At 38.7% G+C, this 24,458-nt stretch overlaps 1 protein-coding gene across 1 annotated transcript; it reads left to right on the forward strand.

The window, feature by feature from the left end:
- The first annotated feature begins 12,710 nt into the window (after nt 1–12,710).
- LOC133854146 (uncharacterized) lies at nt 12,711–22,518 on the forward strand. Its single transcript, XM_062290205.1, has 12 exons — nt 12,711–13,020; nt 16,453–16,571; nt 16,656–16,762; nt 16,844–16,931; nt 18,928–20,017; nt 20,147–20,201; nt 20,315–20,396; nt 20,582–20,662; nt 21,193–21,297; nt 21,385–21,434; nt 21,751–21,868; nt 22,264–22,518. Exons 1-12 carry the CDS (start codon nt 12,873–12,875, stop codon nt 22,348–22,350), a joined length of 2,130 nt encoding a protein of 709 aa, XP_062146189.1. The 5' UTR covers nt 12,711–12,872; the 3' UTR covers nt 22,351–22,518.
- Nucleotides 22,519–24,458: the final 1,940 nt, after the last annotated feature.

Here is a 24,458-nt window from a genome sequence, read left to right on the forward strand (position 1 = left end):
GTACCTCTTTGTCATGTAATTGCCTTCGGGCTTTCCAGTCATATATTGTAGCACATGATACTTGTTAAAAATAAAATAAAATAAAAAGGCTAAGGGGACTATCTTTTGGCCTTTGTTGGCATTTTTTGTTTGGCCTTTTATGGTAGTGTTTAAAATTCTAGCCCATCACAGTCTACAATAATTGGCTCTTATTTTGGCCCATTTTTTGTTTGGTTTTTGTGATATTGTTTAAATCCTAGGCCTATTTAGTCTATAATTGGCTCTCCTTTCAACCATTTGTTGGCACAATTTCTGGCTTTTGTGATATTTCTTTAAAACCGAAGCCCTTTTAGCCCTTTATTGGCTTGCATTTTGGCAAATATTTGGCCATATTTTGAAGATTATTGGCCTTAAAAGGACGGACTCTAGTCATCGTTACTGGTTGCCACCAATTTTTTGGCCTCCGCTGCCGCTTGCCATCTCCAACAAAAGGAAAAAAAAAGAAAGAAAAAATCTTTTAAAACTCAAGCTTCCATAATCCTTGCACCTTAAGTTTGAGGGAGATGTTAGACTATATTTAGATCACCCTGAAGTTAATGATTTGATGAGAATTGTATTGCCTTTTATAAAGATTAGATTACCATGAATTTATGAATTTGATGATATTGAATCACCCTAAATTAAGGGATTTGATTATGATTACATTCAATCTCTAAGCAAAAGAAGATTATGGGCCATAGCATTTTGTATTGTAAACTCATCAATTGAATAACAGTAAAATGTAGCCCTTTAAGCTATATCTTGTAAACTTAAGTCATAAACTGAACCACGGAAAATATCATGTCTCTATTTTTTTTATCTTTTCTTTCATCATGTTCAGTCTTGTCCATCTGGTTCACAACCCAGGATGGGCTAGGCATTGAATTTCTCTTGGGCAAAAGGCCCTCATCCCAACTCAATCCTATCATCAAAATTCCAATCAAAACAATTTCAGCAGTAGGTTCCTACACAACCTGGAAAATCATGTCTTGAGAATACTCTCAATCCATTCCCATGTTGGAAATCCAAAAGGACAGTATGAAATTGGCTCTAATTCAAATCAGGAAGGACACCATGAACAAGCCAAATCAATTACTACCCTTCTTATGAGTGGTAAACATGTTGATAACAAGAAATGCCTAGGGTTGAACCAAAATCTCCTTGAGAAGAGCATGAGGTAGAGAAAAGTGATGTTGATTTCTATCTGGCATTTGTGTAAATCTACTATTTTACAACCTCCAATAAGAATTTGACACGTCAACTTGAAACACCTCAAATAAAATGAACATGAGAACACCAATATTTTAAACAATGTGTCATCGACAAAAAGGGCGGCATTGTTGCCCATTCAACAAAAACCACCGGGTCCACCTACACCTGCCTCCTCCATTGAACGCTGGAATCGACTGAAGGCCACCGCCCCACCTCCTCCTACCCATATAACGCCTCCGGATTGCTCGCATCTCTGTCTCTCACTCTCTTTCAGCTTCACTTGAGACCTAACCCATAGGCCACACCCTCACGCCACCGTTTGTGGTTCTTGTTTCAACCTATTCACTGCTATATACAAAAGGTAATGCTCTTGATTTCTTTATTTTTTGAAAATAATTAATTGGCGTTTGAGAAATTTGGGGATTTTGGGATTGTAATTTTTTTGAATTCCTCTGTTGTCAAAACTTTGAACCAAACATGATCCACGTTTGTGTTTACAGCTATGGAAAATGTTTTGATAGCATTTTTGTTTTCCTTGTTTGTCCTGTCAAGTTGTATTCTTATATGTTTGAAATGCCAATGCCTTTCAATGTTTTGTGTCCAATAGTAACTCAAATTTGTGAATCGAATAACACTTATTAAATGCTTTTGCACAGTCTATTCGGATTTGCAATTTTAAAATGTGCGATTTTAAAAAAATAATTTTTAATGACGCAGTTAAGCGTGTGACGAAATCGCATGTTAGTCTTTAAAATTTTACGTTTTAACCAGTTTTAAGCATTTTTAAATCACAATTTTTAAAAAGGGCAATTCTTAAACGATTCATTTTCTGCGATTGGGTTTAAACAAAAAAAAAAAAAATCAAAACAGCTCTAGTACCATGTAAAATATTAAGTGAAGAATTGAGTGCGTGAGAAAATGAGGAATAAATCTCGTTGTATTTCATCGGGCAGGTTACAAACATATATTGGAAATAATGCTATACAAGGAAAAGGAAATAGTACAAGAATAGAAATAACAAATAACCAAATAGAATCTATATAGCTCGATTTAAAAAACTAACAAAAAGAAGCTTCTACAATCTTCTAGCAAGAGCATCTTATGGACGTAGATATATCCATGTAAGCAGTCAAGAAGAATGACATCTGTCCAACTGTGGTGTATTCGTAATACTTTTTGTTTACGAAATCGCAATTTCAAACGCACCCGTAGAGACTATGGAGACCGCGGCATGCAAACATCTTGAGGCCCTTTTGTCAAGATTTTCAACAATTGGTGATGAAATTTGTTCATCTTTTCCGGCCAGAGCCATTGTGACAGTATGTGCTCGAACCAAATGTTCCAACTTGTTGTCAGTCCAAGTGGCCCCCTAAATTATGGTCACAATCTCTTGACCACATTTCCCTTCCAGATTTAAGAATTTAGTCAATCCACATGTGTTATCTTCATGGAAAAAGGACATGACATTTCCCAGATTGTCAAAGCATCAATGGCCAGATTTCCTTGCTTCTTTTTCTTTTTGGTAAGTGGATTCTTTATTTGTATGACATGCATGATAAATGTGCCAAATCTGCAAGCCAAGCCAAGCCAATTTTGTCAATGTGGAAATTGTTTTCTTCTGTTTCATGATAACTAATATATAGAAACCCAATAGTCTGTTTTTACTCATAAAAATTAAAAAAAATTAAAAAAAAAAAAAAAAGAGAGAGAGAAAGAAAGAAAGAAGTCTGTTTTAATTAGTGTCCGAATATGACAGAAATTTCCTATGAACTAGTTTGTAAGAAAATTTCTACAATCCACATATAAGAGTGACATGTGTCCTTTAAGCGTGTGAGAATCACATTTTATTTTTATTTTTTATTAATGTTATCAAAAAAAACATACGAGAAATACGTGCTATTAAAATAACATGTGCTTCTCAAATGTTAAGGGACACGTGTTGCCAGAATATGAGCAAGCTGCATTTTTCTGGATCAACTATTTACATTGAGATTAGTGGTCTTGAGTCATTTTTGATCTAAAATACAATTGTTGATACTAAAACTTCACTGTTTAGTCCTTTTCTTTTATCAACTATATATATATATATATATGAGAAAAAAATATAAGAAAGCCCATGAACCAATAGTAGATTAATTTTAAAATAGCTCCCTTAATTTTTAAGTGTACTAATGTGACCCATCAAACTATCAAAGTGTGTAAAAAATGCTACTTTTGTCAAAATATTCTATAACACTCTAATCCTCTTAAAAACTAAAATTAATATAAAACCAAGAAGTTAGAGAAATTAAAAAATTAAAAAATTTTAAATTTTAAATTAAAAAAGAAAAAGAAAAAAATAATAATAATAATTTTTTTTTAGTAAGAGTGACACATGTCATCATTTTATTGATATTAATGTTGACATTAAAGAATCCATCAAGTATTTTGACGAAATTTAACTATAATGACTAAATTGTTATTTTTGGCATACCTTAAAGACCCTTTGAATTATTTTTTATTCTGCAGTGACCGATTTGTAATTTAAGCCAATCACATAGATTGATTTTGTATTTATTCTATTTTTCTTTATTTTTTCAAAAAAAAAAAATTATAATTTAGTTTAGTTTAGTTTTTTTTTTAGAGAATAGGGGCATTATAGGAATATTTCGATAAAAATAACCTTCTTGACATACTTTGGTAGTTTGATGGGTCATATTAGTACACTTGAAAATTCAAAGACTATTCTAAAATCTTTATTTCAAGTATTATTTAATAGTATTTACAAATACACAAGTATTATTTACGAATACACAAATTGGGTTGCAGAATCTTTTATTTTTTGCTAAATATTTATGAAGAACTTTTCTATTAAAATTTGAAAACACTTGGCCAAATTTTTCTTGGTTTAAATCTAATTTTATTATTTATAATTTTTTTTTAGAAAAGTTTTTATTACAAATTGGAAAAATAATCACATTCAACTTGTCGCAATTTTATTTTGACAGCCATTACATTTTTGCGTAAATTGATATATATATATATATATCATAAAATTCTTATGGTGCTCTAATTGCTCTTTTTCGTCAAAAGCATATTCCTCTGTCGAGGAAAGATGGTTTTACTGACAGTAATTTCTAATTACACTTTGACATTTACTGCAGATCCTCTATATATCCTGATTAATGTTAATTTTCCCTTATTTTCTGTTTAAATGGTCACTATTTGAAGAAATTGGAGCAATTAGAGAACAAAGTTGACATGTGAAAAAACAAAAAGAAGAGAGAAGAGTGCGACTTTTGATGTTTACGTTGGTGTTGTTTACTGGAAGTTGTGATATTGAAATTCAACAACTAATATTCATAGGGGAATATATATATATATATATATATTGTTAATTTTCCCTTATTTTCTGTTTAAATGGTCACTGGTTGAAGAAATTGGAGCAATTAGAGAACAAAGTTGACATGTGAAAAAACAAAAAGAAGAGAGAAGAGAGCGACCTTTGATGTTTGCGTTGGCGTTGTTTAGTACAAGTTGTGATATTGAAATTCAACAACTATATATATATATATATATATTTATTTATTTATTTTCCTCAAATTATCACTCAATTATTAATGTTCTCTCAAATCTACCAATTGTATCAATATCTTTCCTTTAATTACCATAAAATGTCAATGTCCCCCCTAAAGCAAAAGCAAAAGCAAAAAAAAAAAAAAAAAAAAAACAAAAATGACCCTAAACTTTTTTCAATAAGATAAAAATGTCATTATAAATTAGAAAAAAAAATAAAAAATAAAAAACAAATTTTTAAAAGACCAAAATTAAAAAAATTGAAGAAAAACGAAAAACAAATTAAAAAGAATGAAAACAAACTTTTTTTTAAAAAAAAAAAAAAACGAAAAAATAATTGAAAATTAAAAAAAAAAAAAAAGAAAAAGAAAAAGAAAGAAAAAAGCAGTTTTTTATTTTATTTTATTTTATTTTGAATTTTGAATTTTTGTTTTTTTTTTTTGTATAACTTTTTGTTAATTTATTTTATTTTTTATAATTTTATGAAGGGTATTTTTGTCATTAGGAGGGACATTGATATTTATTAGTAGTTTAAGGTGGGATATTGACATAATTAGTAGTTTAGAAATGGACATTGACAATGAAGTGGTAGTTTGATGGATTATATGTACATTTTCTTATTCAAAGTTATATAAGAAGTTGTGAATTGTAATGGAATTTTTTTTAGGTTTTTTTTTTTTTTTTTTTAGTATATCAACAAAGAAATTACATCAAAGAAAAATATAGAGCTGGACAACCCAACAAATAACCCCTGATTAACTTCATCGGTGGGAAAAAACCAACAAGTCCTCTCTCTTGGGGCTGTTCCTCTCTAGCACAGCCAAGAGGTGAGTGAGATAGTCCCTGGCGTCTTCGTGCTGCTAGGAGTTTCTAGTCGTCTTCGGCTAGGTCAAGACCTCAGTCTTGATTCAAGCCAGAGATGGAAGAGTTAGTTGAAAAGTTAGGGGAGGGTATGAGATTACTGGAGGGTGAGAAGGCAAGTATAGTGATCACAGAAGACGACACGGCAGACCAAAGATTAAGAAATGGTCGGTGTCTGGTGGGGCGCATTATGTCAGAAAGAAGAGTCCAAAAGGAGGCTTTCAAGGCCTTTATGGCTCGACTGTGGAAAACTACAGGGAAAGTGGCTTTCAAGGAGCTAGAGGACAACTTTTGGCTTTTAGAGTTTTCCTCAGAAGCAGACAAAAAGAGGGTCCAGGAGGGATGCCCGTGGCTGTTTGACAGGAATATCCTGATCCTCAAAGAAGTGGAAGAAAACACCCCTCCAGCCCAGATGGATTTCTCCAAGTCCCCGTGCTGGATCCAGGTCAGAGACATTCCTCTTATTTGTATAAACAAAGAAGTGGGAAACAAGATTGGAGAGACCATAGGAGAAGTCGAGGAGGTGGACATCTCTGGAGAAGGATCAGGAAGGGGGTGTAGTCTTCGGATCAAGGTACATATCGATATCACTAAGCCCCTGGACAGAGGCCGGGCCCTTTGGCTAAACGGGAAAATGGTCTGGGTCAACTTTAGATATGAAAAGCTCCCTCATTTTTGTTTCAACTGTGGACGCATCTTCCATAACAAGGAGCAGTGCAGTGATCAAAAGGGCCCCAGACAGGAAGACGACGAAGCTCCTAAACGATGGGGGACCTGGCTCAGAGCGGAAGAGGTGCGGTTTACACAAGGAAAAATGAGGCCTGGCGGCGGGAGAGCAAGTAGTCCCCTCCAGAAGAAGCTTATCGATCAGAGGAGAGGGGATAACGGAGGAGAAGCAGCGCCGGGCGACCAACAAGAGGTGAAGAGGGGAGAGCCACAGGACCAGCAAGGCGGGGATCCCAACAGATCTGTCAAGCTACACAGCATTGGGAATGACATCGAAAAGCAAATCTTGCAGTCGATTTTGAGAAGGGAGGTGCGTGACACGAAGGCTGCTGAGACAAGACAAACTCAGAGTCCTAATCGGCGATGTGATTTCATGGAATTAATGCTCACTTCTGACCTGCTGGATAAGGCGGATTACCCCTTGGTCCATGAGGAAATCTCTACGAAGTCAGATGGAGACAAACCCCAGGAAGCTATCGTGGGGGACTCAGTCTATATTGAACCAGACTCAGTTAATATTGGGCCTACTGGTGGGCTGGGTGTAGGAGAGGAGGGTAATCAGCACCTAGAGGATGGGTCTGGGATGGGCCTGGACCCTCAGGGGCTAGACAGTGGATATGCTATGGTAGATACCGAATGAGATAATCATGGGCAAGGAAAAGGGCCCACCCGCAGATGGAAACGCAAGATCCGCTCTTCCTCCCTAAGCCCAGACCAGACGAGGGGGGGTAAAAGAGGATCAGTGCAAGCAGGGATAGGAGAGGGGGAGGACTCCACAGAGGATGGAAAGAAGGCGAGATTGGATGTTGAGACAGGGATTGATTTGGCTTGGGCGGAGGCTGGTTTCCAGCCCCGCCAGCCACAATGATTCTTTTAAGTTGGAACTGCCGGGGACTTGGGCAACCCCGGAAAGTTCGAGACCTTCATCAGACGGTGAAGGAGAGACGGCCCACTTTTGTGTTCCTTATGGAGACCATCAGCTCCAAACAGTACATGGAGGACATTTGCAAGAGAATCGGTTTTGATAGGTTTTTTGCGGTCGATCCGATTGGGAGGAGTGGGGGATTGGCTTTTTTGTGGAATTCGGAGTCTATGGTTGAGGTGTATAACTACTCCCGACGTCACATAAATTTGGTGGTTAAGGATGATAATAATAACCCTTGGTGGAAGCTCACTGGTTTTTACGGTAACCCGGTCTGTGCCAGGAGGGCCGAGTCGTGGGAATTGCTAAAGTTTCTGAACACCTGCCACCCGGTACCCTGGTTGTGTGCCGGAGATTTCAATGAGGTGGTCATGCAGGAAGAAAAGGAGGGCTCCAATCCCAGGAAGGAGTCCCAGCTGACTGGTTTCAGGGAGGCTCTGGAAGTCTGCAGGTTAGGGGATCTGGGGTTTTCTGGGTCTCCTTTTACATGGAGCAACCGGAGGTCAGATGAGACCTTTACTAAGGAGAGGCTTGACCGGGCTGTGGCCAACCCGGAATGGTGCTCTCTCTTCCCAGCTTGTTCTGTAGAGGTCTTAGCAGCGAGAACCTCTGACCACAGTCCTATTATGGTCTCTTTCTCTTCCAACCCAAGAAGAGGCCAGAGCCGAATCTCGGGAGGTGGTGGTTTCAAGCTCAAAGCCAGTTGGTTAAATGATTCTGAGTGTGGAGACGTCATCCACTCGGCTTGGTCCAGTTGCCCGAGTTTTGACTCCCCGGGTGAGGGGATCCAGCAAAGGCTTGAAGTCTGCCGTAGGGCCCTTCTGGATTGGGGGGGACGGAAATTCGGGAAGGAGGAGGAGGCTGTCAAGGTAAAAACCGCCCAGTTAGCCGTTCTCCAAAGAAATGAATGCCCGGCTGTGGATTCTCAGATTAAAACGCTGCAAAGGGAGATAGACGACTTGTCGACTTGTGTGCAGAGCTGTTTTAGCTTTCCTCAACGAAGGACGGATGGACATGGGGATCAACTCTACCAACATTGTCCTCATCCCCAAGGTAGACTCCCCCTCTAAGCCTTCTGAGTATAGGCCAATCAGTTTGTGTAATGTTTTTTATAAACTGATTTCCAAAGTCCTAGCAAATAGACTAAAGCCTATTCTCCCGCACATTGTCTCTCCGGAGCAAAGTGCCTTTGTTTCCGGGCGCTTAATCTCGGACAACATTCTGGTTGCTTTCGAGACTCTCCATACCATGGCTACTAGGCTCTCGGGGAAGGAAGGATACATGGCTCTAAAGCTAGACATGAGCAAAGCCTACGATAGATTGGAGTGGGATTTCCTTGAAGCTATGCTTTTTAAGCTGGGTTTTGCGGCTAGATGGATAAATCTCCTAATGGTGTGTGTCCGGTCTGTTACCTATTCCATCCTCATCAACGGTAGACCTTATGGGAGAATCTTCCCATCGCGAGGGTTGAGGCAAGGAGACCCTCTCTCTCCCTACCTATTCATCCTTTGCGCAGAAGCCCTGAGTTCTTCTCTCAGCAACGCTGAAAGGGCCAGAAATATCACTGGGGTTCCAATCTCCAGGGGGGACATCCGGATACACCACCTTTTCTTTGCAGACGACAGTCTTTTATTTTGCAAAGCTAACAGTAGAGAATTGAGCCAGGTTGAGTCTATCCTAGACTGCTATGAGAGGGCTTCCGGCCAGAAAATCAACAAGGAGAAGACGTCCATTTTCTTTAGCAGGAATACTCCCTCTGTAGACAGAGATGAGATCCTTTCCAGAACGGGGGCAGGGCAGGCTCAGTGTTTTGAGCGGTATCTGGGACTTCCAGCCCTATAAGGAGGTCTAGGGTCTCCTCTTTTAACTTCATCAAAGGGAGAATCTGGGCTAAGTTAAATGGTTGGAAAGAGAAGTTCCTAACGCACGCTGGGAAGGAGGTTTTGCTGAAGGCAGTCATCCAAGCGATCCCGACGTACACTATGAGTGTGTTCCGCATTCCAAAAGCCTTGACAAAAGATATTAGTGCCATGATGGGGAAGTTCTGGTGGAGTTTCAAGGAAAATTCTAACAAGATTGCCTGGATGGCTTGGAGGAGAATGGCCAGAAGTAAGGATCTGGGGGGCCTGGGATTTAGAGACATAGACTGTTTCAACACGGCTTTGCTTGCCAAACAGTGTTGGAGGCTTTTGAAGAGGCCGGACTCCCTGGCAGCCCGAGTGATGTGCGGGAAATATTTCCCCAATACGGACTTTCTAGGCTCTAATCTGGGGAAGAAGCCCTCCTTTGCCTGGAGGAGCATCTGGCAGGCAAAGGGTCTCCTCAGGGAAGGGCTTTTGTGGAGGGTGGGCAATGGCCAAAGCATCAAACTCTGGGATGACAAGTGGATCCCAGACTCCCCTCACAAAGTTCTTGAACCAGTGAGGGTGCTCCCAAGAGAAGCAACAGTGGCCGACATCATCAACAAGGAGGCTAATTGGTGGGATATTCCCCTTATAAAATGCATTTTCTCTGAGGACACAGTGGATAAGATCTGCAGTATCCCCATTAACCCTAGGTTCCATATGGACAAGTTGATTTGGAGAGGGACCAAAAATGGGGTTTTTCCAGTCCGCAGTGCCTACCACCTAGAGATGGAGAGAAGAGATAGAGATGTTGGGGGTGCTTCCTCGATGTACTCTGTTTCCCACGTATGGAGGCGTCTATGGAGCCTAAACCTACCCCGCCACATCCTTCTATTCCTATGGAGAGCATGCAATGAAATTTTACCTACAAAGAACAATCTCTACAAGAGGAAAGTGGTCACTGACCAGTTATGTCCTATGTGCGGCTCCGAGGCGGAATCCGTTAGTCACGCTTTGTGGAGTTGCGGCTCTGCCCAGGAGGTTTGGGGCTCATGCAGTGGACCCATCCAGAAGTGCTCGGCCGGGGCGGAGGAGTTCTTTGGGGTCTTCGGCACTCTCTGCGACAAACTGGTAGAAAGGGACCTCGAGCGTTTTGCCGCGATCGCCCACAAGATTTGGGCCCGAAGGAACAGGGTGGTTTTTGGAGGCGCGGTACTGCCTCCAAACATCCTGATCAGAGAAGCCTTGGATCAGGCGGAGGATTTCCGGAATGCCAATTCGCGTGCTGAAAATCTAAGGCAAGGGGAGCAAGCCCCCAGGGCCAGATGGAGCAAGCCGGCGCCGAATTGCATCAAGATCAACTGGGACGCGGCTTTGAACGGGAAGGAAAAACTAATGGGGATCGGGGTCATCGCCAGGGATCACCAAGGTGGAGTGACGGCTGCCAAGTGTGAAGTTTTCCCCCACATCAGGGACCCAGTTGCTGCGGAAGCCATTGGCGCTCGATGTGCTGTATCTTTTGGCAGGTTCATGGGATATCACTCGGTGGAATTAGAAGGTGATGCCCGAGAGATCATTCTGGCTCTCAACAAAACGGAGGAAGACGATTCCACCCACGAGCATTTTTTGACCGAGACAAGGCAGATGTTAGGGTCTATGGTTTCCTGGAAGGTCTCCCACGTGAGACGAGAAGGAAACAGGGCCGCCCATAGTCTAGCGAAATTAGCTTTGTCTAAACAGTGCAATCGGGTGTGGATTAACTCTTGTCCCAGGGAGTTGTTGGATGTTGTAAATGCTGATATTTTTTAATGGAAGCTCCTGTTTCCCTCAAAAAAAAAAAAAAAAAAAAAAAAAAAAACTTCATCGGTGCAAATAAACAAAAAATAAAAGAGAATATATCCGATGAATGACACAACCCTATATTTTCTTGGCACGAAGACCAAGAAAAGTGGTTGCTAATGAAGGCACAAGAATGATCACAAATCTCGAAAGATCCATTAACCCGATTCGAATCCAATAAAAAAAGAAAAAAAGAAAAAAGAAGACTGTTGTCGCACACTCAAAGGTGAAGCGCCACAATAAAGGAGACATTGATGAGGAACAAAACGAAGCCTATGGTTGAGATGGCTTTAACAACCCGAACCAAACTAGGAAAAGCAAATAGAAATACAGAACATAACATCGACAGTTTGTGGAGCGGAGACGGTAGGAGGATTTTGGCCCGCGAAAACCCAACACTTGCAAATGTGGCCGGAAGGAAGAGGGCCACCATGAACAATCTATAGCAGCAGCAGGGGAAGGCTAGGAGGAGGAACATGGCCACTGCGCGCATGCTACTGAGATCCACTCACTGGCGCGTGTAGGTCACACTTTAGTGCGTAGAAGTCCGTTGGAGATGCGAATGGTGTCAGCGTAGGTGGAAGACAACGAGGGACACGGTGGAGTGACATGTGTTGAACTAGATCTAGCACATGAAGGTAGATCTAGCTTTGAAAATTTCGACTTAAGATCCTTGACAAATCTTGTTAAAGACACGGTAGAAGAGGGATATGGCCATGCCATTTGCGGTGGAGGGAGAGCCGGTGGAGTTGATGAACTGTGATAAGGCCTATGAAAGGTAGATAAGGCTTTTAAGGATACTATTAGGGCCTTTAAATATGCAAGTATGACTTCCCGAGAGACAGTTGAAGCCTTGGAAGATGAAATAAGGGGTAAAAGTGAAGAGAGGCTTGGGAAGAGCCTCGAATATGACTACTATTTTATAACACCACTAATGGAAGAGAAGTGATTGTTACACTTACACTCCACAACTCCAGCTGTAACGACCTACTCCCAAATGACACAATATTGTCCGCTTTTTGGCTCCCCAAACCAGACTTCCCAGGAGGTCACCCATCATGGGATTGCTCTCGCAGAAGCACGCTTAACTGCAGAGTTCTGTTAGGTTCATGGCTATCACGGCTTTAAAACGCGTTGTGTCATAAATGATGCATTTATACATATAAGCACATCCTCATTTTCAGGCTATGTGGGACGTCGCAATCACCCCCTTTTTGGACCCAACGTCTCCGCTGGCGTCCCTTATTGGGCTTGTGCACGCTCCCACCATCTCAGGCTGGGCAATGGCTTTGATACCATTTATAACAACCCACCCCAAATGACACAATATTATCCGCTTTTTGGCTCCCCAAATCAGACTTCCCAGGAGGTCACCCATCCTGAGATTGCTCTCGTAGAAGCACGCTTGACTGCGGAGTTCTGATAGGTTCATGGCCATCATGGCTTTAAAACGCGTTGTGTCATAAATGATGCATTTATACATATAAGCACATCCTCATTCCCAAGCAATGTGGGATGTCGCACCAGCACTCACACCAGACACAAGGAAGTGGGACCTAGTGTGTGAGTCCCACTCCTTGTGTCTAGTGTGAGTGTTAGAGTTGTGCAATGTGAGTGTAATAATCATTTTCCTTAATGGAATTTGTTTATTTTAAAAAAACCAATAATCACACTAATTACACCTTGGCATTTTCGCATAATCACCAACTCACCTCTTCCAATCTCTCCCTCTCTCTCTCTCTCTCTCTCTCTCTCTCTCTCTCTCAGCCTGCTTTATAAATCTGTCTTTTCTCTCTCTCTCTCTGACGACCAATTCATTCGCTGCCTGCGAAACCGAAAACGATTGCGTGGACCGGAGGTTCCCGAAGCATTCCAAAGCCAAATCGCTCATAGAAATGGCGTCGTCGACTCCTCCCTCCGAAGAGCCACAGGAGCAGCAAGTGAAGGAGTGCGTGTACAAGACGAAACTCATTCAGTTCTTGGGACGCACCACGCCCATCGTCCTACAAAACGACAATGGCCCCTGCCCTCTCCTCGCCATCTGTAAATTCCTCTTTCTCTCTATGTTTCTCGCTTCCGCTAGGGTTTCTTGACCTCTCTCGTTTTGTTTCTGGCCGAGAAAACCGGAGCGAGAAGGTTAGGTTTGGTTTTGTTTCGGTTTCGAGGAAGAGGAGAGTTCTGTGACCATCAAGGGGAATAGTTGTGTTAGGGATAGTTAGGCGGTGTTTGAAATGGAAGATTTAGGTTTTGATTTTCATTTACGGTTTCTGAGCAACCAAACGTAAAAGGAAATGGTTAGTTGGACCCTTGGATGCAATGATTTTCTGATCATTTTTGGTTTATTGTTGAAATTCTTTCCTGAGAATCAAGATTTGATCATTCTAATTATCATATCTGGATGTACTATTGGATTGGAGATTGTGCTACTAGGTTTAAAATGTTCGGTTTGATTTTGCTTTGGTTTCGAGAAAGTGGTGAATTCTGCGACAATCAAGGGGAATGGTTGTGCTAGCCGCTAGGGATAGTTAGGTGGTGTCTAAATTGGAAGGTTTAGATGTTGATTTTCCTTTCATTTTTCCTACGATTTCTGAGCAACCAAATGTGAAAAGAAATTATTAATTGAATACTTAATGCAATAGTTTTCTGATTATTTTGGTTTATTGTTGAAATTCTGTACTGAGAGTAGAGATTTGATCGTTTGTTAAGTGCGAAATAAGGTCACAGGTCATTGCTAAGGGGAGATTTCGGAAAACAAGTGAGAATGTTGCGCTGTGCAATAATTGGGTTGTCGCAATACTTCTATAGTTTGGATTTTGTATTGATGGTTGTTCTGAGTTATCATCTGTAGTTAAGTTGATGAAAGCTGGAAAGGTCTATTGTTTGTATAGGTCCAGGTTTCGTGTGGTCTGCAGATTGGGAATTGTAGCCTGCTAGCTTGTGTTTAGGTAGGTCCTTGCGTGTTTGGTGTTTGCTGCTCTCTGCAGCTGGAGGTCCTGTTGTTTTAAACTGGAGTGTTTTGTAGCAAAGGTGTTTTTTAATGAAATTTCATTCATCTAAAAAAAATATATATTTTTTTTATCGTTCTAATTATCATATCTGGATGTATTTCCAAATGGAAGATTGTGCTATTAGTTTAGTTTTGTTTTAGGGTTTATGTCTCTCTCTCTCTCTCTCTCTCTCTCTCTCACACACACACACACACACACACTTATTACTTGCTGTCTTCTTGATTGCTGATTTTCTTTATTGTCCATTTAATAGCTGAGTTAATTAAGGTCAAGGAGAAATAGTGAGATTGCAAGTTGTATCAAATGTTCTTTTGCTTTCCAAGAAAGGAAGGATTTCCCATTGATTGGCCAAATAGTTGTATTAGGCATAGTTAGAGGTGAAATTTTTGCATTTGGAATCATAGTTTTTGAGGTTGTTACTTAACTTTTCTGGGTAACAAAAAAGAGGGCCATTTTGACTATTTCTTTTGTTTTTATTGTTCTCTTGGATGTTCTGGCAATTTTAGGGTGATTACTTCTAAATGTTGCTGTTGTCGTTTTTCATTTATGCTTAGAATTGCATAACAGTTTTAGTTTTTATTTTTATTTTTCTCTCTCAGCCTCTCATTTCTGCTTTTCTTTTCTTTTCTTCTTCTTCTTTTTTTTTTTTTTTTTTAATTTTTTTCTTTCTTCTTCTTCTTCTTTTTTCTTTTTTCTTTTTTTCTTTTTTTTTTTTTTGGCAAGAAAGTGAAAATTAACTGCATTTTGTTTGGTATAGTTGAGTGGATTTCTTGTTCGTGAAATATAAAATGTCGAAAGTATGTATTTATTCTAGATTTTCTTGGCAAACAAAATGTTGGAATTTTATAGTTGTTTGTGAGCTTCACAATTGAGAAATGGTATCCAATATGATCATATTTTGCAACCTATTTTGTTTTTTGGATTGAAAGGCTCTTTTATTAGGTCAGGTTACGCTCATTTTCAGTGAATCTTTCTGTCTCTCTTTCTCTACTGCAACTCACTGTTGCTCCTTAATTGTAGATTTTTTTAGCTCTCCTCTTTGTTGCTGGGAAAACTTAGGAAAATAGAAGAAAAATTTGAATCTTACATAAACGTTCAGGTTTTAGTACCATTTGCTTTCAGATTATGAAAATTATAGGATTAGTTATATTCTTTTACTTTTGATTCTTTTTGTTCTGCAAGCAAATGGGTTTGTAATTTTTTTTTTTATCCTTGTATGTCATGTTGCTTATGTAAGTCTTATGCTAAATCTAGGAAAAAACCATGCCCGGCCTTGTTAATCATCGTTCTCATTCATTTGGCAGTTTGGGAGGTTATATTATCAACTATAGATCTTGTGATAAGATTTTTTTGACATTAGAATTGCAAATCAATATGAATACTTTACAATTTTATCACCTCATTAGCACTCTACAATGTTTTTTCAATTAACAGGCCATGTTCTTTTTATTCAGGATCAGAATTTGAGCAATGCTTTGATGATAGAGATGTTTGGTATTACAATTGAAATTGCTCACTTTGTGTTAATTAAATTTTTTGGAAGGCCTTTATTTTTTAATATTTAGCATCTTTGCTTCTTTCACCACTCTTTCGAATATTTTACTGGCTTTCTTGATTTTATCATTTTAGATATTTAAAATGATTGGAAAAATGGAGCTTTAAATTTCCTTTCCCCTCCATCCCTCTTCACTTTTTTGTTTTCTTGGCAACTGTACAAGGGTCAACTAAATTGCATAATTCTAGAATTTCCTATAAAATATTATGTTGGAAATTTGTTTTTGATTAGTAATGCAAATTCATTAAAAGTGCATAAGGGTGTAACCCTAGTATATGAAGCATACAAGAGAACTCATAAAATATAGAAAAAGAACAAAATTTCATAAACTCAGAAAAATTAGAAACAAGCAAACTATTCCATGCTATTCTCCATGTTTGAAGGGATTGGAACATCATCTTCTTTAACTCTAACATCACAGTCTCACGATCTTTAAAGCTCCTTGTGTTGCTCTCTCAAAGGACACCACATTAATTATGAAGGAGCCAACTTCCACATTTTTAAAACAGTACGGGGTCCCAATTGTCCCCTCCATGTATTATGTGTGAAATTAAAAAATGATCCTCCAACATCATCTAAATACTGTTTCAGTTTGAATTTGGAGTTGAAAGAATTTGCTATAGTGGAGTATGAGAGCCAACAGTTCCATTGTTTGAAGCTTATTGGGAATAATTTTGTTACATGATGCTTACCCGGATGATTTTGTTACTTTTCCATGCAATTTAAAGATCATGTGCTTAATTTTTTTGCTTATCTTGCGTTTAACTTATATCTTTCTTTCTTTTTTTAATTTGGAGTGGGGATGGTGTTTGGGGTTGCATTGGCTTTTGTGCCAGTACAATTCGAGGTTTCTTGGGTATTTCTTGCTAGAATTTGCTGGAACGAGATGGGTTACAATTAGGGTTTTTGCAGGTAATGTTCTTCTGCTAAAGAATAACTTGGATTTGAGTCCAGATACAGTGGAAGTCTCACAGGAGAAATTACTTTCACTGGTTGCTGGAAGATTAATTGATTCCAACAGTAATTTAAAAGTAATATCTTTGTTTATCAGTCACTAATGGTCCTACTATTTGCTGGTGTAATTTGAATTAACTATTTTTATTATCATGTTGCAGAATAAGGATGCAGGCTATGCTGAAAATCAACAACAGAACATTGCTGATGCAATTGATCTACTTCCTCGACTTGCAACTGGCATTGATGTAAATATAAAATTCAGGAGGTCCGATTTTTATTCTCCTACCTGTCTTTTATTGTCATTTTCTTTATGCAGTTTTGACCAGAACTTTAATTCTACCTGCAGAATAGGTGATTTTGAGTTTACTCGAGAGTGTGCCATATTTGATCTATTGGACATTCCATTATATCATGGCTGGATAGTTGATCCACAGGTTTGCACTTTTCTGGCATTGGAAATACTATGTTTGAGTTACTTGGAGACGGCCATTTTAATGGCATAATACTGTTGGTTTCTTGTTCTCGATGGGTTTGGCCATGTGGTGGAATATAATTTCTACAATTTTGTCTGTACCATATATTTGTAGGTTGGTCTTATCCAATATATTCACCTTATAATTCTTTTATTGGTCATTGCTTGTGCTGTTACGAGAATTTTGATGGTGATGTTTTACCTCAATGTTTTTTTTGATCTAGTGGTTCTTATAGGTTTCATCAGAGACCTTCCTCTTCCATATATAGGATTCATGTTTTCTGTCTGCAGACTGAGGCTAGTTCCTTGAACTTCTATGTTGCCATGACCTGTTCATGGCTCATCTGCTTGAATTAGATTTTATCTCAAGCTCTTAAAATTTAGCAACAAATTCTTGGGCTTTGGATATTTTTTCTCTGACTTGTATCTGGTAGAATACCTTTAATTGTTTTTTTTGATAAGTGGTAGAATACCTTTAATTGTATTCCCTCCTGGATCAAAATATTGAGACATGAGAAAACTATTTAAGTTTTAGAGACTTAGGAAAAGGTATCAAAAGCCTCTTTGATTCTGTATCAACTCCCACATGTATCTTGGTAATTAGTAGCGATGCAAAATTCTGTTTCTTGTGGGATTTTTTTTTTTTTTTTTTTAATTAAAAAAAAAACACTGTGCTTAGCTAATAGCACATAAAATGTTCAAACTGATTTAGAAAACCTGATAGGCATTGGTTTCAGTTTCCTTTAAATGTCCGTTAGGAAACTTCTCAGTTGAGTGAAAGTTTCTAGTCTTCAAAAAAAAAAAAAAAAATGAAAGAAAGAAGCTTGAAATGGGTTGATGAAAAATTACAATTAAATTGTATTTTTAGGAGTATGCTAGTTTGTACTTCATTGGATTTTTGGCATGTAAGTGTGTGTCTCATGGGTGCCTTTAAATTTTGAAGTCCAAGCCTTGTTCATTTAACATTGTAACTGCAGTGTTATTCAAGTTGTAGGCTTGGATGTTCCTTTCAAAATATTTACACGTGGTTGCTAGCAAAAGTGTCATGAGAATTTGTTGGTGAATTTGTGATAGTAGGGGTTTAAGATATCTTGCCTAGTGTCACAGATTTTTCTGGGGCAAGATGTTCCTGACATGATGAAGCTTGGTCAGACTTGGTGATGTGCGCTGTGCATTTCTAATGATGAAGGATGTAAAGAGTTAGTTGAATGTGGTGGGAATTCTTGATGCCTAGGTTACTACAAGTGATATCATTGGAGAGGATCTGAAGGACAACCAGTAATCTTGATTGTGGTGGAGTTGCAAAGGTGGAATGGTTAGGGATCCTTTTTGTCCATGAGTTTGGATCAAGTATGGGTTGAGTTGTGTAGGAGTTAAATAACTCAGAAGCATTCTCAACGGTCATATGGTTAGGGTCTTTAACAGCCTTGCATTTGCTTGCAAAAAAAACTGTACTCTAGGTAAACAGTGTACCTAGTTAGGATCTTATGCTTCTGTTGCTTTCTTTTCTTTTCTTCGCCCCCCCCCCCCCCCCCCCCCCCTTCCAATCTCTCTTGAGTGTCCTATCTGCAGTTGTTGATCCAGTGGTCTTTGGACCCAAATGGCATCTCCACCGAACTATACAAGGGGTGGAAGATCTAGGAGTGCTGGGTGTCTTGACTGGCGTTTACCTATTAGAAATGATTACAGTTGTTGGGCACGTTTGCAATTGGTAGATGGAGTATACTACTTTATTGCTTTGGAAAGTTGGGATCTATAGTTTTTCGATGGCTACTTATTTGATGAAGGGACATTTGCTACTATGCCACAGTAGGCTATATTTAGCATCTAGTTCGTCCCTAGTGTTTAATCGTCTAACAGTGCTTGATCATGTCTTGAATTTTTTTTGAAGCATATATCAGTTTCTATGTACTTTGTGGCCTTCTTGTTTGATAATAAAATTTCCCTCTGTTTTCCAGGACAATGGTACTGCTAATGCTATTGGGTTAAAGTCCTACAATGCTCTTACAGGAGAGCTTGTAGCCCTGGAAACACGAAATGTGGAGGGTGCATGTAAGGACATTCCTGAAGAAGATTGTGTTGATTTTGCCGCTGCAACAACTGCAACTCTAGGTGTTCCTTCTCCATGCCTTTCAAAGGCTACATCTTTTGATGAGTCTCCGCGCTCACTCTCTGATCACCAGAAAGTAAGAAAAGGAGACCTTGAAGAAGAGGCAGAGCTTTTGAGAGCTTTGAATCTGTCTGAGGCTGATACGGCAACTTCAGTAGGTGATACTCTTGTAGCCAATACTAATGGAGGGACTCTGTCTGTCAGTTCCTATGAAAGTGCGTGCCTTAAGGGGGTTATGCCTGTAGATTTGGTGGATAGATTAGACAAATGTATTGGTCTTGATGACAACAATTTTCATAAACCGGAACCATCCGTATTAGATGACTGCAAAGCCACAAGCAATGACAGTGATGCGATGTTTATAAAAAATTTACCGGGGCAAGCATTCAGTTTATCCTCAAAAACTGATGTGGGAGATCACCTTGATCAGTCAACTTCCGTGGAATCTGAGGAACATATCCTTCAGAATAATGTGGTTGAGAATACCGGTGTTGACACATTGCTCCAAAGTGGAAGTGCCCTTTCCCTTTCTCCTGGAAGAGGAACTGCATCTTTGGATGAGAGTCATACGGATATTTCTAGAGGGGGTGAAGAAGTTAAGAAGCAATCCAGTATTACAACTAATGTTCATGAATCTGCAGATAAGCTAGGTGGGTGTAGCACAACAGAATTATCATGCTTATCTTCACCAAATGCAGATTCAGATTTATTGAGGGGAAGAATTCAGCACATAGATGCCTCCAAAGCTTTGACCTCAAATGTTGATGGCAGTGAGCCCATATATGAAGGAGAGGAATGTATATTGGATTCAAGAACTGCGGTACTTGAGGACCGGGAGCCTGTGTATGAAGGTGAGATGATTCTTGCAAAACAAGCTGACAAAAGCACCATAGATGCCGGTAATGCTTGGTCCAAGGATGAAATCACTCCACAACAAGGTTAGTGGTGTATCAAAGAAATTGATGCTTGATATGTACGTTGATTATTTATCTCTATTAAGTGTCCAATTAATATGATCTTGAACTTATTTAAAAGAAACTCTTCTTCTCTTTTTGATTGGCTTTTAGGTGAGCTGATCCGTAGTTTTTTGAAGAACAATGCTAGTCAGTTGACCATTTATGGGTATGTTGATTTACTGTGGCACTACATAACTTCTAGTTTCTTTTCTTGATCCTCATGTTTTGCTATGTTGGGTACTTGGAAGTCCTCTATATGATTGTTTTAATGCCTTGCAGCCTTTTCTGCTTACGAGAAGGTCTTAAAGAACGTGAACTTTGTGTTTTTTTCCGTAATAATCACTTCAGCACCATGTTTAAGGTTAGTAAGAGCTGGAATGTTCTTGTTTCACATGGTTTGATCATTGATTTTGCTGCTTATGAACTGCTGTCTGCAGTTATTAATGGTGAAAATTTGAAGCAAATGTCTATAGTTTTATAAGCTTCAAGTTCCACAGTCCGTGAACATCAATTTTTAAATAATACCTGAATCTCCTTTTGTTGCAGTTTGATGGTGAACTTTATCTTCTTGCTACAGACCAAGGTTACATAAATCAGCCTGATTTGGTATGGGAAAAACTAAACGAGGTAAAGTGCTTATTCTGCGATCTTTTCCGGAGTCAATGTGTTACAACAATAAATATTGTCAATTTGTTCAAGGTTTGGCTGCTATTTTTAATCCTAGCCGAAATAGGATTAAAATGCTTATCCTTTCGTATGACTTCCTTGTAGAGTCAAAAGTTTTTGTCATCTTTGGCAAAAATAATGCTTAAGCTAAGAGTTTTGTTTTTGAAATGGGCTTAATACTTGGGCTATACTTCTTGATGGACCATTAGAGCTATTTTACATACATCCACATGTATTATATGTGTCTTTGTAAATATGTATGCATGAAAATGGATGTGCCATTATTATGGACGTTATGCCAGAAGTGCATGCTTTTTTCTTTTCTTTTTTTCAATTTTTCTTTTAATTCTAAATGGGGAAGATGTCCAAAAGGATAAGCAAATGGTGCCTTTAAGTTTGAAAATTCTAATTGTTCTGATCTTTGTTATTTTGTTTGATGTTGTTTTGAGAAGTGTCCCAGTTATAATTCCTTTCATGCTTTTGCATTTCAGGTCAATGGGGATACATTGTTCATGACAGGCAACTTTAAGGAATTCAAGGTAGAAAGTCGCTCAAATGATGGTTGGGATGAACATAATGTTATGGCCAGCACTGCTGTATGTATTTTTAAAAACCTAAGGTATATGTTATCTCGTCAAGATTTGGTTGCTTCAGTGATACTAAATTGAATTTATGTGCTTTAGGACTATCTTGCCAGCATCGATAGTGCAGCTCAAGCGGGTTTGAATATAAAGTAATTATCTCAACTTTATTACTGGCACACGCATTGATTTTTTAATATATTTTTTTTCGATAATAGATAAGATGGAGGATCTCTTCTCTAGTTCCATTCTCGTTGGAGCAGTCTGCTGCTATCCGTCTTTTGCAATAGATGTTTTTACTTCATTTTTATTGTTTCAGAATGAGATAATGAAATGCTTGAATTTAATCAGAAAAATGTGAAGGCTGAAATTTAAAAAACAAAACATCATCTCGAAATTCCAAGATGATTAAAATTCGCTCGTGGAGTTAGAATTTGCAGTTAAAATGTTTATACTTCGTTCTGGCAGTTCTGATCTGCAATTGGCAATTGCTCTACAACAAGAGGAGTTTGAGCAACAACCACAACGTCATAATTCGCAGCAGCAATCATCCATTGGCAGTTCAAGGCTGGTCACTGGTCCCCAGGTAGAAGTGCTTTATTTTTTTGGTTAAACTTGAGACTATCTATCAACAGTTCTTTGCCAGTGGTCTTTCTTGTATCAGTTTGTCAGGCCTTAGGAAATGAATTATTTGGGGTTAATATGTGTAATAGTTCAAGTTGAAGTTATAACATTGAATTAGGTTTTGAAGAAAAAAAAAAAAAATTCTTTTAATTTTTTCTTTTTGTTTGTTTTCTAGAATGGAAAACTTGAATATTAGGGGGGAAATGGACTCCTTTAATTCGCTATGGACTTCTTAATATGGTGTCTAGTTCAACTTCTTTTTTTTTTTTTTTTTTTTTTTTTTTTTTTTTTTTTTTTTTTTTTTTTTTGCATTCTGCAAGCAAAATATGTGGATTTCTTCACCCAAGCTTTTTGCAGGTGGCAAGAAATAATGGTAGGAACCCGCCCTCATCCTCATCCTCCAAGCCCGAAGCAAAATCAAAAGAGAAGTGTACTTTGATGTGAAATCTGCACGCAGGCAGTTGGGAAGTATGTTGTAAATGGTGTGTTTTCCCCTTTGTATTCCATGCTATTAGTCAACCGTATTCGCCGTATATGTGATTTTAATATTTTTTTTTTTTACTGTAAATAATGCAAGTATATAGTACCACATGGCTAGGCCCTCGATCTTCACTTTCTTTCTTCTTCTTTTTTCATCTTATTTTATTTTTCCTTTTTGGAAAATAATAGCCAGATTGAGACTGGTCCTCTTGACTAACTGGAAAGGATTCAAGATAATGTTAGGTCTTGGTGTGATAGGCTTGGGTTGTTCGAGAATTGTGTTGGGGAATCGCATTCGGTCGTAGGCCATAAGGAGGACCACTTAGGCCACAATGTCCTGCCCCCACAGCCACAAGCTTTGCCCCTTGCAAACTGTCTACTACTACCATGCTATCAATCCTAATGATGTTTAGAAGAAATATGAATCTGATGCGCACGTGCAAAAGTTTAGACACTAACGTTACTATCAAATTACTGGTCAGATATTTGTGCGGCATGACAAGTTGACGAATTCAGTTAGGTTTTAATTTTTGACAGGCTACGAGCAGCCGCTTGATTGCATGCCTCTTCCGTAAATCCTCTGTAAGTTCAGTATCCATCATGTCTTGGCAACTTCCGCGTCAACAAGGGGGCTGGAATTTCTGGAAGCATGGACCCTACTTTTAATGAGAAAAAAAAAAAATGACTTGATCCGGTGTCCAAAGCTTTACAGTAATAGTTTTTGACTACTTCGTCGTGCTCATAATTCGTTGTCTTGTAGTTGCCTGCTATTGAACTCCATAATCTTGGGTGGTTTTTGAAACAGAAATCGAAGGAGCTACATGTAGGGAAACAAGACAATTATTTCTTTTCTTTTTGTCACGGGGTTTATAGCTAGTCATGTCAAAAAGGAGTGCATGTAGCATTTCCCATTTAATAAATGATTTCTCATGTGAGATAGTAGGATGTTAGATGTTTGAAATGGATTAAGATCTTCAGCAATGTGAGGAATTTACGTCGTTTATTCGGTCTAAAATTGGTCTATGTAGCAGAAAATAACGAGAGAAAAAAATGACTAATTAGTGTCCGGACCACCTGTGGGGTTCGGTTGCACTACACGGTCCACACCCCTTGGGGTAGCCAAATTGCCCCCAACAGCATTATTGGGGCAGCCCAATCACCCCAGAACATTTGTAATGTAATTCTCTTTTATTTCAAGTGAAATTAGAAAGCATCATTTCCTAATTTAGATTTTTTTTTTTTTTTTTTTTTTTGGGTATCAAACGGTATTATATCGTTACATTATTTAAAAATTTGAAACGACGTAATAATATATACAGAGTTAAAAATGCGAAATTTAATCCAAACAATGAAGAAAACGATCCTAATCCAGCACGTTTTGGGATGGTCGGCCTCGGCCCCAGCATGTTTTAACAATCAACATTTGAGTGCCGCATCCGACATTACATAGCTTGGGTCCCTCCCCCTCCCCTCCAAAACTTAGGAAGTCTCCGCAAGGAAAAAGCCACCTCCCTCCCTAGTACCATATAGCACAACGAAACATCACATTTTGTTAATGTCAGCCTGCTGTTACGTGTCAGAATCTAGTTGGTCTGTGCTAGCACTCCCTGGCCACAGTACCCATCCCCTAGGAAACCCTCTTCGTTCATTTCACTAGGCCCTAATGTGAAAGTTGTGTCAAAATTCTATGTTGTTATATGGTGGCCCTAATAAAGCTACCAATCAAACCTAACCTTGTTCCTAGCTTGTAGGACCTACAATAGCCAACCAACCAAGGGTGGAGATACCGACACATCATATCAAACTCTTTTCGACCTACCGACAATCAAAAGAGGATGCGAAGCCATTTTATAGTTAAGATTTTAGTTTCTTTCATTTAATCGTGTATCTAATATCACATGATAAATATATTGTCACGTTATTTAAAATTTTTAGAAGATGTGACATTGTAAAGCATTTAGATAAAATAAAAAATAAAATAACTTCTCTCATTTTACTTGAAATGAAGAGAATTTTTATCAAATGAAATGCCTGGCCAAGCCAAGGCTACATCCTATTGTCCGATGATACCT

Source organism: Alnus glutinosa, chromosome 13, assembly GCF_958979055.1.
Source record: "Alnus glutinosa chromosome 13, dhAlnGlut1.1, whole genome shotgun sequence".
In the NCBI taxonomy this organism is placed as follows: Eukaryota; Viridiplantae; Streptophyta; class Magnoliopsida; order Fagales; family Betulaceae; genus Alnus; species Alnus glutinosa.